General features: G+C 35.2%; 2 protein-coding genes across 2 annotated transcripts; one reads left to right on the forward strand and one right to left on the reverse strand.

Moving 5' to 3' along the window:
• Nucleotides 1–2,690: 2,690 nt before the first annotated feature.
• On the forward strand, nt 2,691–5,593 carry LOC105966776 (late blight resistance protein R1-A). Its single transcript, XM_088817022.1, is given in 2 exon segments — nt 2,691–3,454; nt 3,456–5,593. Coding segments are annotated over 2 exon segments (2,658 nt in total). The 5' UTR covers nt 2,691–2,750; the 3' UTR covers nt 5,410–5,593.
• A 111-nt stretch (nt 5,594–5,704) lies between these two features.
• Nucleotides 5,705–11,372, reverse strand: LOC105966789 (aminoaldehyde dehydrogenase 2, peroxisomal). The gene is made up of 15 exons (XM_012991371.2): nt 11,071–11,372; nt 10,540–10,682; nt 9,599–9,679; nt 9,369–9,517; nt 9,056–9,148; nt 8,793–8,916; nt 8,620–8,685; nt 8,456–8,522; nt 8,218–8,294; nt 7,814–7,927; nt 7,531–7,608; nt 7,276–7,427; nt 6,476–6,536; nt 6,199–6,305; nt 5,705–6,068 (listed from the first exon to the last, which is right to left on the reverse strand). Exons 1-15 carry the CDS (start codon nt 11,180–11,182, stop codon nt 5,978–5,980), a joined length of 1,515 nt encoding a protein of 504 aa, XP_012846825.2. The 5' UTR covers nt 11,183–11,372; the 3' UTR covers nt 5,705–5,977.
• Between the last annotated feature and the right edge of the window lie 1,827 nt (nt 11,373–13,199).

Consider the following 13,199-nt stretch of genomic DNA (forward strand, 5'->3'; position numbering starts at 1 on the left):
ATTTATGTATTTATATTGTTTTGTGTTTAGGTCGAGTGGCTACCGTATGGTCGGGATATACACGAGAGTATCCCTCGTACGTTGTATCATGGCACGATCCAGTACATGTGGGTCGTAGAGCCGTATATGCCTGATCGTTGCGTTCGACAGTTCGAGTGGGTTCAGGATATACCGCGCGGCTTGATTCCGTCGATGGAGCCATGTTCACGCGGTCCCAAAGGAGGTACATCGTACAAAGTCAACTACCCATTTCCGGGTGGGATGTGGGACATGGTCCAGGCTCATTCCATTCGTGCCCGCGCATACAAGACATCACGACAACGGGGGGAAGTCGACGAGCACTACATGGAGTGGTACACCGATCGGACTCATCCGAAGATCAACAACCCCGACGTAGGCCCGGTTCTAGTGCATCGAGAGAATGTGAGGCCACCAGATCAGCCGGCTTATTACCAGGTAGTACGTGCCCTGTACCCGATCACCAGGAGCACTGGACAGGACTGGATGCAGCAGTTTGCCGATCTACGTGCCGATCTTGGAGATATTATGCAGCCCGCCGCCCGATATCTTGGCATCGACCGTGACAACGACAACGACGACGACGATGACGACGACGATCATGAGGTGCAGCCGCCGAGGAGAGCGAGGCGGTAGTTTATCGGTTTTTTTTGCCAGTTATATATTTTTATGAACTATTTAATTATAAAGTTTATTTTTATTATTATTAGGACTATGCGTTTTTATTATTGTTAGGAACTATTTAATTTAATAATTTATTTTTATTTTTAATTAGGAACTAATTATTTTACTAATTTTGTTTATTATTATTACGAACTATTTAATTTACTAGTTTGTTGTCTTGTATTTTAATTCACTAGTTTTATTATTTGAATTTAGAAACTACGTACAACTGAAGCAATTAAAGTACATATTTAAACAACCTTACAAACAATCTTACAAATTTAATACATTCCAAAAACATAGGTTAAACATATAAAATGCAAAACACAACGCTACAAATTTAAATATTCCAAAACATAAGTTTGAATGCAAAATTAAAACAAATATAAATTTAAACATAAGTTAAACTTTCAAATATCCGGCATATGGTTATGATTACCATTACTCACACTCAATCGCCATAATCCATCCTCCGTTGATTTTTTGCCAATTAACCTGAACGGACAAGAACGTTTCTTCAATAGTACGTGTCGTCGAGATTGATATTTTGCACACGTTAAAACATGATGTTTTTCTGATTTGCAATGATTAATCAGTTGATGATTATGACTAATTGTTGTGTCTTTTGCCCACATGATTAACGCTTCTCTACTATCACACACAATACCACGTTCAAAGAAGTGACTATGATCGTGAGATTGTTCTCTTACTTCCTGCATAAATATTTAAAATTAAAAGACAATATTTAAGGGATTTCGTAGAAAAACATACGAAATGTAACCTACATTTCGTGTAAACACACACGAAATAATAGCTTCCATTTCGTAGGTTTTACCACGAAATGTAAGCTTCCATTTCGTGTGATTGTCTACGAAACAAACAACTAACGATTTTATGACATATTTCGTATAGTATTACACGAAATGAAAGCATATATTTCGTGTGTTATAACACGAAATCCATAAAAACGTTGGAAATGAACAAAAAACGTGTATTTTCACCTCAAAATCGAAGTCGTTGTCATCCATGTCGATAATACTTCTGCTCTAATTGATATTGGTGAAAAATTACTAAAATTGAAAATTTTCAAGAATAAAAGGTTGAGAGTGTTTGAGAGAAGATTTGGATAAGATTTGAAAAAGAAAAAAAAATGAATTATTTTGCACTGCGAGTGGTAAAAACCGCACTGATAATAGCAAGCCCCTATTTGGAATCTAGGAATTAAGTGCACAACAAACAAATAAAATCATAACAGTCGCATAACAATTATTACACTTTTGACCCATTCACTATACTTTGAATTTGATTTTAGTCCCTTACATTACCTTTTCCACAATCCTAGTCCTCAAACAAGCCATGTTTTTGCAGTTTCGCCCAGCAGTCTAATTTGTGTGTTAATTTGGACACAAAAAGCACGTGTGGAGCAAGTGAGCATGCTAAAATAACCCTTTCATGAGCACACGTTGAGATTTTCTGACTCGAGCTCGAACTCGCATGAGCTTCGGTGAGCTCGAACTCGAACTCGAGCTTTAAAAATAATTAGCTCATTACTAAAATAATTCTATTTTTAATAATAATAATAATAATTTTATTGTATAATATATAAAACAAAATAAATAAATAAGAAGCTCGTGAGCTGTCGAACAACTATAATCAGACTCGAGCTCGAGTTCGAACTTCTGTCGAGTCGGCTCGTCTTGTTCAAGCCGGCTGAGCTCATTTACCACCCCTAACTATACGTACGAGCACTAGTACACCACTTGCTGTCAAGTAATAACTAAGGCAACTTATTATTGTGAAGAAGATTAAATTGTAATAATTAAGGTCAATGCACCCGAAAGCTCCTTAAAAAAAGGGTTATAAGACATTAGACTAATTATTATCGTAGCGGTTACTATTTTACATCTGACTTAGGCTATGTTTGGACCTTCAATTAATTATATTCTAGTAAGAAAAAATGTTCAAAACAAAAAAGCATCTCTGTATAACATCATCTCTAAAATTGTATCTGTAAAAGTCCTTTGTGTAAACAGATTTTTGCTTTTTCTTACACTAGAAAGAAGATTGAGATGGCAACTTATGCAGCTCTTGTTTCTCTAATCAATGTTCTTGATCACATCCAAATTCATCCTCGCATTTTCAATTGCTTCGATAACAGACAGATGGAATCTCTTTCCTATCATCTCAGTTTCTTGTTAGATTTTGTAGAGATTACTCATTCTCGTGGAGTTGTAAGCGAAGAATATGAAGTCTTGGAGGGCCAGATTACATCAGCAGCCTATTCGGCTGAAGATGTAATCGAATCTCATGTAGTTGACCAGATTCATTCCGGTTCGACTTCGTTGCTCGATCTACAGACAGTAATCGAGGACATGGATTCTGTCAAGGATAAGGTTGTCAACTTTAAAGAAGAAGGGAGATTCAAAGATCATCAAAAGGGCCCCACATATTCGTTGCATGCTCCTCCTATTACTTCATCATGTAGCGGAAAGAGCAAGATGGTGGGATTCGATGAGGAGTTGATTCAACTTTTGGATGCTCTGACCGGACAGCAATCAAGTCTGCAAGTCATATCGATCGTGGGCATGGGCGGCATTGGTAAGACTACTCTTGCTAAAAATGTTTATGAAAATCGATTAATTCTGGAACACTTCGATATTTGTACTTGGGCTACAATATCTCAAGAGTATAGCGTGAAAGAAATATTTTCAAAACTTCTTTCTCGCGAAAGTAGTCAATCTGCTAATGAACAACAATTATCACAAGAGTTGTATCAAAGTTTATTTGATTATATTGGATGATATGTGGAGTATCGATGCTTGGGAAAAGATGATGTTTTCCTTTCCAGATAACAACAACGGAAGTCGAATTATTCTAACGACTAGGCTGTCAAATGTTGCTAGCCATTTTGGCTCCTCGTCGTACTTTTCAAAGAAATTTCTAGATGGAAATCAAAGTTGGAAGCTATTTTGTGAAAAGGCATTTCCAGAGAAAGAAGTTTGCCCTCTTGAATTAGAGAAAATTGGAATGAAGATTGCTAAAAAATGCAAAGGGCTTCCGCTATTAATTGTTGTAATTGGAGGACTTCTTATGAAGTCTTCTAGAACACAAGAATATTGGGAGAATATTTCAGAAAATATGAACTCGATTTTGGATTCGGAAGAGCAAAACATATTGTCTTTGAGTTATAGTCACTTACCTGCCCACTTAAAACCGTGTTTTCTTTACTTGGCAATTTTTCCTGAAGACCGTGATATTCGTGTGACCGAACTCATCAAACTTTGGGTTGCTGAGGGATTTATAAAACCAAATAAATACCAAAGTTTGGAAGATGTTGCGAAGGAATACGTTAAGGATCTTGTTGAGAGGAATCTCCTTTTAGTTAGTACATTGAGGTTGAATGGGAAAATGAAAACATGCACTATCCACGATCTTTTAAGAGACTTGTGCTTAAAGGCAGCTCAAAAGGAGAAGTTTCTTTATTTGATCAAGCTATGTGACACTCAATCAGGCATACATAAGGAGCGTCGCATTTTATTTCCTGAAAAAACTACGGCGATAAATTGGGACTCTTCACTCTCTCATAATCATGAGCCAGCACCCGTTACTCGTTCTTTGTTAGGCAATGGAGGTCGGCTGCCGTTTAAGTTTAGATTGTTGAGAGTATTGAGTGTGGATTATGCTGATACTTCTCTAAACGATATTTTTGAGCAAGTTAACTTGCGCTATGTTTGGACTAACTACAGTTACGCCGAACGTGATCATATTCATCGTGCACTCCATTTGTCATTATATCTACTCTGGAATGTGCAAACATTGAAAATTGGAGGTACAGAGACATTGGTTGCACCATCTGAAATTTGGTCAATGCCACAACTTAGGCATTTTGAGTTCGACAACGGGATATATCTTCCTGACCCTCCTTTAAGAAGCGAACAAAACGATGATGGCATTGTTTTGAAAAACTTGCACACACTCAAGAAAGTAATGAATTTGAAGCTGAGTGAGGAGGTCTGTACGAGAATCCCCAATGTCAAGATACTGAAGATAAAGTACATCGAGGATTTGGCTGTAACAGAATCTGCATGTGACTACTGTCTCTACACCATTGGCCGGTTTGATAAACTCCAATCACTATATTGTGATTTTGGTAACTTGTCAATGTCAGGAAATACTCCAGAGAAGACTTCTTTATTACGGAACCTCAAATTTCCGACTTCGCTCCAGAGGTTGACCTTAGAGAGTAGCTACGTTCTAGATTGGGAAGAATTGTCAGCCATTGGTTCGTTGCCCAATCTTGAGATTCTCAAACTGGGAAGTGATTCGGTGAGAGGATCGGAGTGGAACCCTGTTGAGGGGGAATTCCTTCGCCTGAAATACCTACTTATCAACTACTGCACGGAACTGAAGCATTGGAATGCGGAGAGTGTTCACTTCCCGGTCCTAGAGAGTCTTGTTCTGAATGGATTTATGCAACTGGATGAGATTCCTTCAGGTATCGGAGAAATATCCACACTTGCCCTTATTCAAATGTGTTACTGCAGCCAAACTGCACTCGTTTCAGCCATTAGAATACTGGAGGAACAAGAGAGTCTTGAAAACGACTATCTTCGAGTTCGAATTCAGTTCTGGAGTAACAAAGAAGTAGAGAGGTTCAAGGAAAAGGTGGCCAGCTTCGAGAGCTCCGAAAGCAATAATTTGCAACTCGTATGTTCAGTTTATTTGTAACACTCGTGGATAATGTGATCGCTTCACCCAAATGAGAAATACCGAATACTTTTCGTGTGATTCTTTCTTGTTACGAATGCCTGGTTTGGCACCTCGGTTATTTCCACATCTTATTGTTAATTTCATTTTGTTATTGCAACTCGATTATTATGTAATTCCCAAGTGCAGTTTTATTGTGTTCAAATATCAAATGTGGCTTATTTGATTCAGATATATAATAAATAAATAAATAACAAAGTAGAGAGAGCCGTAAACGAGATAAGCCAACTCACGATCCTCACAAACTCGCTCTAGCTCGAAAAATGTGAACCCATGCTCGTGAATATGATTTATTTGTTCAAATCAGTCACAATAGACCTCTAAGAAGCTCAAACCAAATGTCATTACCATAACAAAAGGATATAATAAGACAATAAAACCGACTTTTACTCCGAGTATTCTTCCAAATATTCCATCTTCGAAAAAAGTAGTGGTTCTATTACACAAGGTTGTCATCTTTCACCATCATAGAAGCCTTATTCTACATATTTGCCGATGCTTTTGAACTCATTGAACCAGGAAAACATTTTCATAGCTTGGAAGGAGAAGTATACCAACCCCAAGGATCACTAGAAATATATTTCGTCACCTGTTTTACGCTCAAGTAGTTGTCGATTCCCCTGGTAGAGAAAAAAAAAATACAGAAGAAAAGAAAATAAAATTTAATAATGTGTAACTTTCATTATTCGAAATTGATGGTATAATAAGATGATAAATGTGAAATTGTAAGGACAAATTAGTAATTATTACCCTTCGCCAAGTTCACGACCAAAACCACTACGCTTTTTGCCTCCCCAAGGAGCTTGAGTGAAGCATGGCTGTGAGCAGTTGACCCATACAATGCCTACTTGAAATGCCTGTACAAGAATAATCAAGAAATAAATTCAACAATATCCATCCCAAGTTTCGATTTTTATTTTGTTAAAATAACATTTGCTAATAAAATTAACGCATGGAGTTTCTTAGCAATGCGAAAAAATCAAAGGATATTTTTTTATTTTTGTTGGCAAATACTAAAGATTGTTACCTTAGTCATTCGCTCACATCTTTCCAGATCTCGGGATAATACAGCAGCAGCCAAGCCATAACTGAAAAATATTATATCTCAAATAATATAAATAAAGGCTAGCAAAATTGATATAGTAATTACTGTGGAACCTCGATAAATTAATACCCGATAAATTAATAATCTCGCTTAAATAATAAATTTTCTCGGTCCCGACTCGGGGACAACGTGCTAAATTAATAATTCGCTAAATTTATAAGATAATACACATTCGAAAATTTTAAGAAGTCCCATATAATATATAAATTAATAATGCATATAAATAATTCTTAAATTACATGGTACAATACATATTTTATGAATCTACGAAAGTTTAATAAAATATAATTAATTATCGCTTGTTTCTTATTGAAGTTCACATACAATCAATCTCGTCCCTCACTTTTGTTAACACGGTTAGAACTTTTGGTATAAGTTTTCTCATAATTCAACAAAAAATTATTCAATATCATTACTGCTTTAAGAGTTTTCGTTCGTGAAACGGACTCTATAGTGCATTGAACTAATGGTATAATGAATAATATACACGTAAAAAAATATTTAAAAAAAATGTGTTTATTGAAAATAATAAAAAAATAATTTCATAAATTAATAAGTTATTAATTAATGTATAAATTAATAGTTATTAATTTATCGATAAGTTAATATTTCGTTAAATTAATGAGATTTTGATGGTTCCAACTGTATTAATTTATAGAGAATTTATAGAGGTTTAAATGTATATAGGATAAAATAAAATAAAATAAAAAAAGCCGACTCACTGTGTGTCGTTTGCTAGTTCGATGGCTTCCTCTTCGGTTGAAAAGGTTTTAACACAAAGAACTGGCCCAAATACTTCCTCTCTCCATATTTGCATGGATGTTTTCACATTTGAAATTATAGTTGGTTTTACAAAGTAACCTTTCTTCAAATGCTGCAATAATAAAAATAATTTTAGAAAAAAAAAAAGACGAATAACTATACTATTGCAAAAGCTGGTAGAAAAACAGTCAAATGATCAGGGACTAGATTTTTACCTGAGGGCGAGCACCCCCGGACAAGATTGTGGCCCCTTCTTCCTTAGCCGTTGAAATGAACTTCATCACCTTCTCGTACTGTAACATTTACAAAATTTGTTGTTACATTAGATGCAAACTTACAATAATATATTATTAATGGTTCTTGTATCTCATCAAAGAAACAGATGTTTAGTTTTTCTTTTTTTATTTATTTATTATTAAAGAAATTTAAGGGATTCCTGAATTTTATTTCTCGTTGAGTATTTTATGGCAACGGTAATAATACGCAATCTTCGTTTACCTGCCCATCACTAATAACGGGACCAAGCCTGCAGCCATCCTCCAAGGGTTCTGATATTTTAATATTTTCGCACCATTTCACAAGTTTCTCCAAAAATGCTTCAGCAATGCTTTCCTGAAATATTCCCATAAATTTGAAAATATTAGACTACTTTTCCCAAAAAAAAAAAAGAAAAAAGAGTTTATAATAAGAATTAAATAAAAAAATCATCCACATTATGCTTCCAAATAGCAGCAGCAGGGTAAACCAAATACCAATTACAAAAGTTAGTTGAGACTCGGTGAGTTTGGAAGGAGCTCGTTGTGAGGAGTAAACTACTTTTAATAGTTACGTGATCTTTTGTTGGCTAAAACCTTATAATATTGGATGTAATGCAAAACTATCAAATACAAATTCACACTTACATGCACTATAAGCCGAGAAGTAGCACTGCATATCTGTCCATTTGTCCAAAAGCAGCCGAAGAGAGCCCACTCAGCAGCTGTGATGAATAGTAAATAAGAAAGTTAACAATGAGCAAAGTTTCTTGAAAAATCAGTTTTTATTACTGATTATGCTGACAAACTTAGGTATAAATGCTCAAAATACATTTCCCTCAATTAATGCAAATATAAATTAAAAACTATGATGAAATTCTCGAACCTAGATCGAGATCAACATCCTCAAATACAACAATTGGACTTTTTCCACCAAGCTCAAGTGTAACTGGCTGCAATCAGAAATCGATTTATTATTTTTTCAAATAAAATGTAATTTTTTTTTTAAATCATACGCATAATGAAGACAGGTAACTTAATCAAACATACTTTCACAAGTTGGGCTGCAGCAGTCATAATTTTGGTTCCTGTAGCACTACTCCCAGTAAACGCTATCTATTTATCAAATATGAGAACAATGTTACCACACCACAGAAAAAGTATTATTTAAAAAGAATAAAAAAAATAACAATAATAATAAATATAAAACTGAAAAATCGAACCTTGTCAACATGAGGATGAGAAGCCAAAGGAGCACCGGCTTCTGGGCCGTAACCAGTCAAAACGTTGAGAACACCAGGTGGAAGGCCCACCTCCCTACAAACGTCAGCCAACTCCAAACAAGTACTGCACTTGAAATTATTTTTTCTAATAAAAAATTCATTTCCAATATCCAAAGAGAAAATATATAGAATGGAATAAATGGGCAACATAATACAACAATACTAACAGCAAAAAGACGATAAAGATCAACGAAGAGACTTACACAGATGCTATTTCAGACGGTTTAAGTACAGCAGTACATCCAGCTGCCAAGGCAGGTGCAACTTTCCATGTTGCCATTAACAAAGGGTAGTTCCTGTTAAATTAGGGATTTTTTTTTTTTTAATGATAGAAGTTAAAACAAAATAAATTAGAAAATGGTTTAACCAAGATTAGTCTAAAAACAGAAACAGATGGCAATATATGTCATAGATTTCTCTATTAGGGAATAAAGAGGATAGAGGAACAACAATCCTTCTCATTTAATAAAAAAAAGAAATAAAAAAGAATCGATCAACTGAATAAGGACGACCAACCATGGTGTAATCAAACCAACGACTCCAATGGGTTCTTTATAAGTATGACACGTAAATGTTTCCATTGGTAAAGAAATGGGACTCTTTTGCTTTGAATCCAAAGCCTCTGCAATGTCCGCATAATATTCAAAACATCCAGCAACATCATCCTATACGAGACAGAATAATAAGTTGATATTACGATATAGAAAATTAGAGAAAAAAAAGTCTTTATTAATTACGAAAAATACCATATCCCAAGCCGCTTCTTCCAATGGTTTCCCAGAATCAAGTGATTCAAGTTTTGCTAGTTCTAGTTTCCTTTCTGTAATCTGCACGTAATCAGATAGTGTAAGCATGTGGAAGCATCCAACATACGAAACGAATGATGAAAGTTTAGTTAGCTATTTATTTTATGCCTTTGGGAAGAAGGCTCCATATCAAATAGGGTGGCATCTAACTGCTATGAACTCGCTTAAACAACATCTTGAAAATAATGGCATAAGTCATAAGATTATCAACCGAAATGAACAAACCACATTTTTATGCAAGGATGGAGACATGAAATTCACATTGAGATTATATTTCTTCCCATTATCAAGAGAGAGATAATATTTTTAAATAAAATACTGCTTTAATTTTATCAATACCGTTCCGACTTCAAATGTGATTTTGACCCTTTTTAAGTCCGAATTTGGCAAAACTCGAAGGCACCAAATTTTGTAGTCCTTTGGGTTGGCTTTCCAGCCCAACTTGATTCAGCTAGATTGGATGCCGGGCGACAGAGTTATGCATGAATGAATGAACAATGGCTACAACATCGATATTTGAGCAATTCCACATTCGGACTGTGTAATTCATTTCTGCATAACTCTCTCACCCGACATTCAGTCTATCTGATTCAAGCTGAATCAGAAAGCCAACTCAAAGAACAACAAATTTTGTAGTTCGAGTTTTGCCAAATCCAGACATAATAAAAGTCCAAAATAAAGTCGAAACAGTACCAATAAAATTGAAATAAACGTTTAGACAATTCCGTTTTCAAATTCACGAAGCAAGATTCAAGATTTTATACTTTTACATAAAATTACCAAAATAGTTTATATCCTACCCCAAAACATTCAAGAAAATAGTCCACAAAGAAACTGAAATATTTTGCAACAAAATTCAAATTAGAGTGAGGAAGAAAAACCTTAGCAGCGATGGCTCGTAAATACTTGGCTCTGTGGGCCCCGGTTGCGGAGGACCAATCTTTGCCACCATTTCTGAAGAACCCTTTGCGAGCAGCTTCCACTGCAATATCAACATCTTCAGCCGAAGCAGCTGGAATATCACCTGACATATTCACAAATACCACAAACCGGAAACAAACATCAATCATCAATCATCAGTCATAAACCCTACTCTTTACCTCTATTAATTGCAAAATAAAATTATATAAAATTAACAATTCAATCAGTGGCCTTCCTGTTATTTCTATCAATTATTTACGATCTCGCAACTCGAATTAGATTTGCCCTAATTCATCGAACATTATACCATTCCCACACTATTGATATGAGATTTCTGAGTTCCGCTTACTTCAACGAATAGATCCACCCAAATCATAAAACCCTCCGACAAAAAAAAAAATCATACAAATAAACGACAAATTAAGAACCAAAACAATTAAACTACTATCACCAGAAATGCAACAGAGGAAAACAAAAGTGAATCGACGAACCAATGGCTTCTTCGGTGGCGGGGTTGATGATCGGAATCCGTTTTCTGTTAACGGATTCTCGCCATTCGCCGTCGATGAACAGTTGCCGACTCGGTATTGGGATTGACACCATTTTTACTGCTTGATCACACCAATCAATCACCCACTTACTCTTGTTTACTGCGTGTATCTATCTATCTCTCTCTCTCACTCTCTCTCTCAGTTAGCCCTTGTATGTATATATATATTTTATTATAGATATAGATATAGATATTGATATATCTATACATAAGGATTCCGTTTGCGTCTGTATTTTACTCGATAAGTAAAGTACTGAGTCAGCACGGCAGCACCATATGGGAAATTATGGAGTGGGCCCAGAATTTGTAATCTTTGAAATTCCCCCCCCCCCCCCCCCCAAATATCATATGTACGATTTTTGGTCCATTAATAATAAAGGTAGTACTTTGATGTCCCGCATTAATGACTATAAGAGTCAAGTTTTTAGTTTTTTATGGACCTTCTCTTTATTAAGTAATTGTTAGGGTCAAACTTTTTTTAATTTACATAGGAATAGAGAAGACACTAGTGATCTCTCATTTTTTTTTATTTAAACATTTTAGGATCTCTCACACTAGTGACTAATAAATACTATTAAATTGATACATTGTTAGGTAAAAATATTCCCTTAATAAGATATTTGGAATCTTTGGATACTAAGGTGGTGTTTGAAAAAGTTTTTAGAAATAGTTTCTGAGCCTTTCCAGCTTATAATCTATTTTTAGGTGTTAGGAAAATCAGTTTTTACTTTTACTTCTCTAAAACTAAGTTGTTTAAGTTATTTAAAAAAAAAACATCCCTAGACCTGCTTTCTCTACTTAGATTGATTTTATAGCATATTTGCAAATACCTTAAACTTGTAAGAATAAACACTTAATATATACGCAATCAACTTAAAATCACTAATTTATGCTTTTTAATAAGCTTTTGCAAACATCACCTTAACTTATGAATTGTCTTTGAAAAATCATATGTGAGGATTGAAAAGAACTAATCATTTGTCTCACATTTTTCAGTGAGGAGGTAGAGTGGTCGAAATGTAGACTTTCAAGCTACTAACCCGTTTGAGATGCTATACTCGATGAAATGCACCTGGTGATTCTAAATAACAGATCTATATAATAACAACTCACTAAGCACACATATATATGATGGGGCTTAAATTAATTAACCACATACAATAATATAGGTTTTATAGCTTTTTATTAGGTTCAATAGATTGTTAAATCTTATCATTAGTTTGAATATTCATACCTTGAGTATTTATGAGATCACAGAGTAATGTGGATGAGAAAGATTATTAAATAACATATGAAGATAATGTGCCTAATATAGTAAATGTGGGTGGTCCAATTTATTGAATTCCCTTTTATTATTCAAGAATTGTCTTCCTGCTCTTCTCTATACATGACCTAGTATATATACTACTACAATATGGGCCTTTTTGGGCTTGTTTATATTTCCAAGACAGAAAAGCCGTTATCCTGTCTATTCAGCCACGTGGCGAGTTCTTATTGGTTCTTTTCACTGTTCCTCAATCAGTTCAAGCCTGCCACCCATCCTTTACGTCCCAGAATTGTCCCCTGCTCCACTTTCGAGATGCCGACGTAATGCTTACTTCGTCAGGCGTGGGATTACCTCGGAAGCCTATCTCGTAGGTTTAATACCTCGTTAATTACCCTCTGTGGAGTATTATGATAGTTGTGGTTTTGGGCTTCCTTGAACTTGACCTGGGCCCAAGTCTGGCCCAATCATCTGGGTTTCACTTAATTGGACTTGGGCTTTTCCTCTAGGCCGAAATCAATCTGGATCAATATACATGAGTGTGTGTTATTATGTGAAGATCTATAATTTTAAATCACCGATATATTTCATCGGATGTAGCATCTACAAAACCGCCGCGCTCCACCAATTAGTTCAGATACTCGTCAACGCTGATTATTGACTCTCATTGTTAATGAGAAATGAATAAACGTTATTTTTTAGAGATTAAATTAAAATCGGACGTGCTGATAATTAACACAAAATGGGACTCCATTATTTAAGCAACACGTGTAGATATTAAACAAGAGTTGGAGTGTTTGGCTATT

This window comes from Erythranthe guttata, chromosome 4 (assembly GCF_056151865.1).
Source record: "Erythranthe guttata isolate IM_541 chromosome 4, IM_541, whole genome shotgun sequence".
Taxonomy (NCBI): Eukaryota; Viridiplantae; Streptophyta; class Magnoliopsida; order Lamiales; family Phrymaceae; genus Erythranthe; species Erythranthe guttata.

Excerpts from the sequence above, each read along its gene's own strand:
- LOC105966789 (XM_012991371.2), bottom strand. The coding sequence starts at position 11,182 with ATGGTGTCAATCCCAATACCGAGTCGGCAACTGTTCATCGACGGCGAA. Across the intron at positions 9,680-10,539 it reads TACGAGCCATCGCTGCTAAG|ATTACAGAAAGGAAACTAGA; the intron begins GTTTTTCTTCCT and ends GATTACGTGCAG. Across the intron at positions 6,306-6,475 it reads GATGTGAGCGAATGACTAAG|GCATTTCAAGTAGGCATTGT; the intron begins GTAACAATCTTT and ends ATTCTTGTACAG.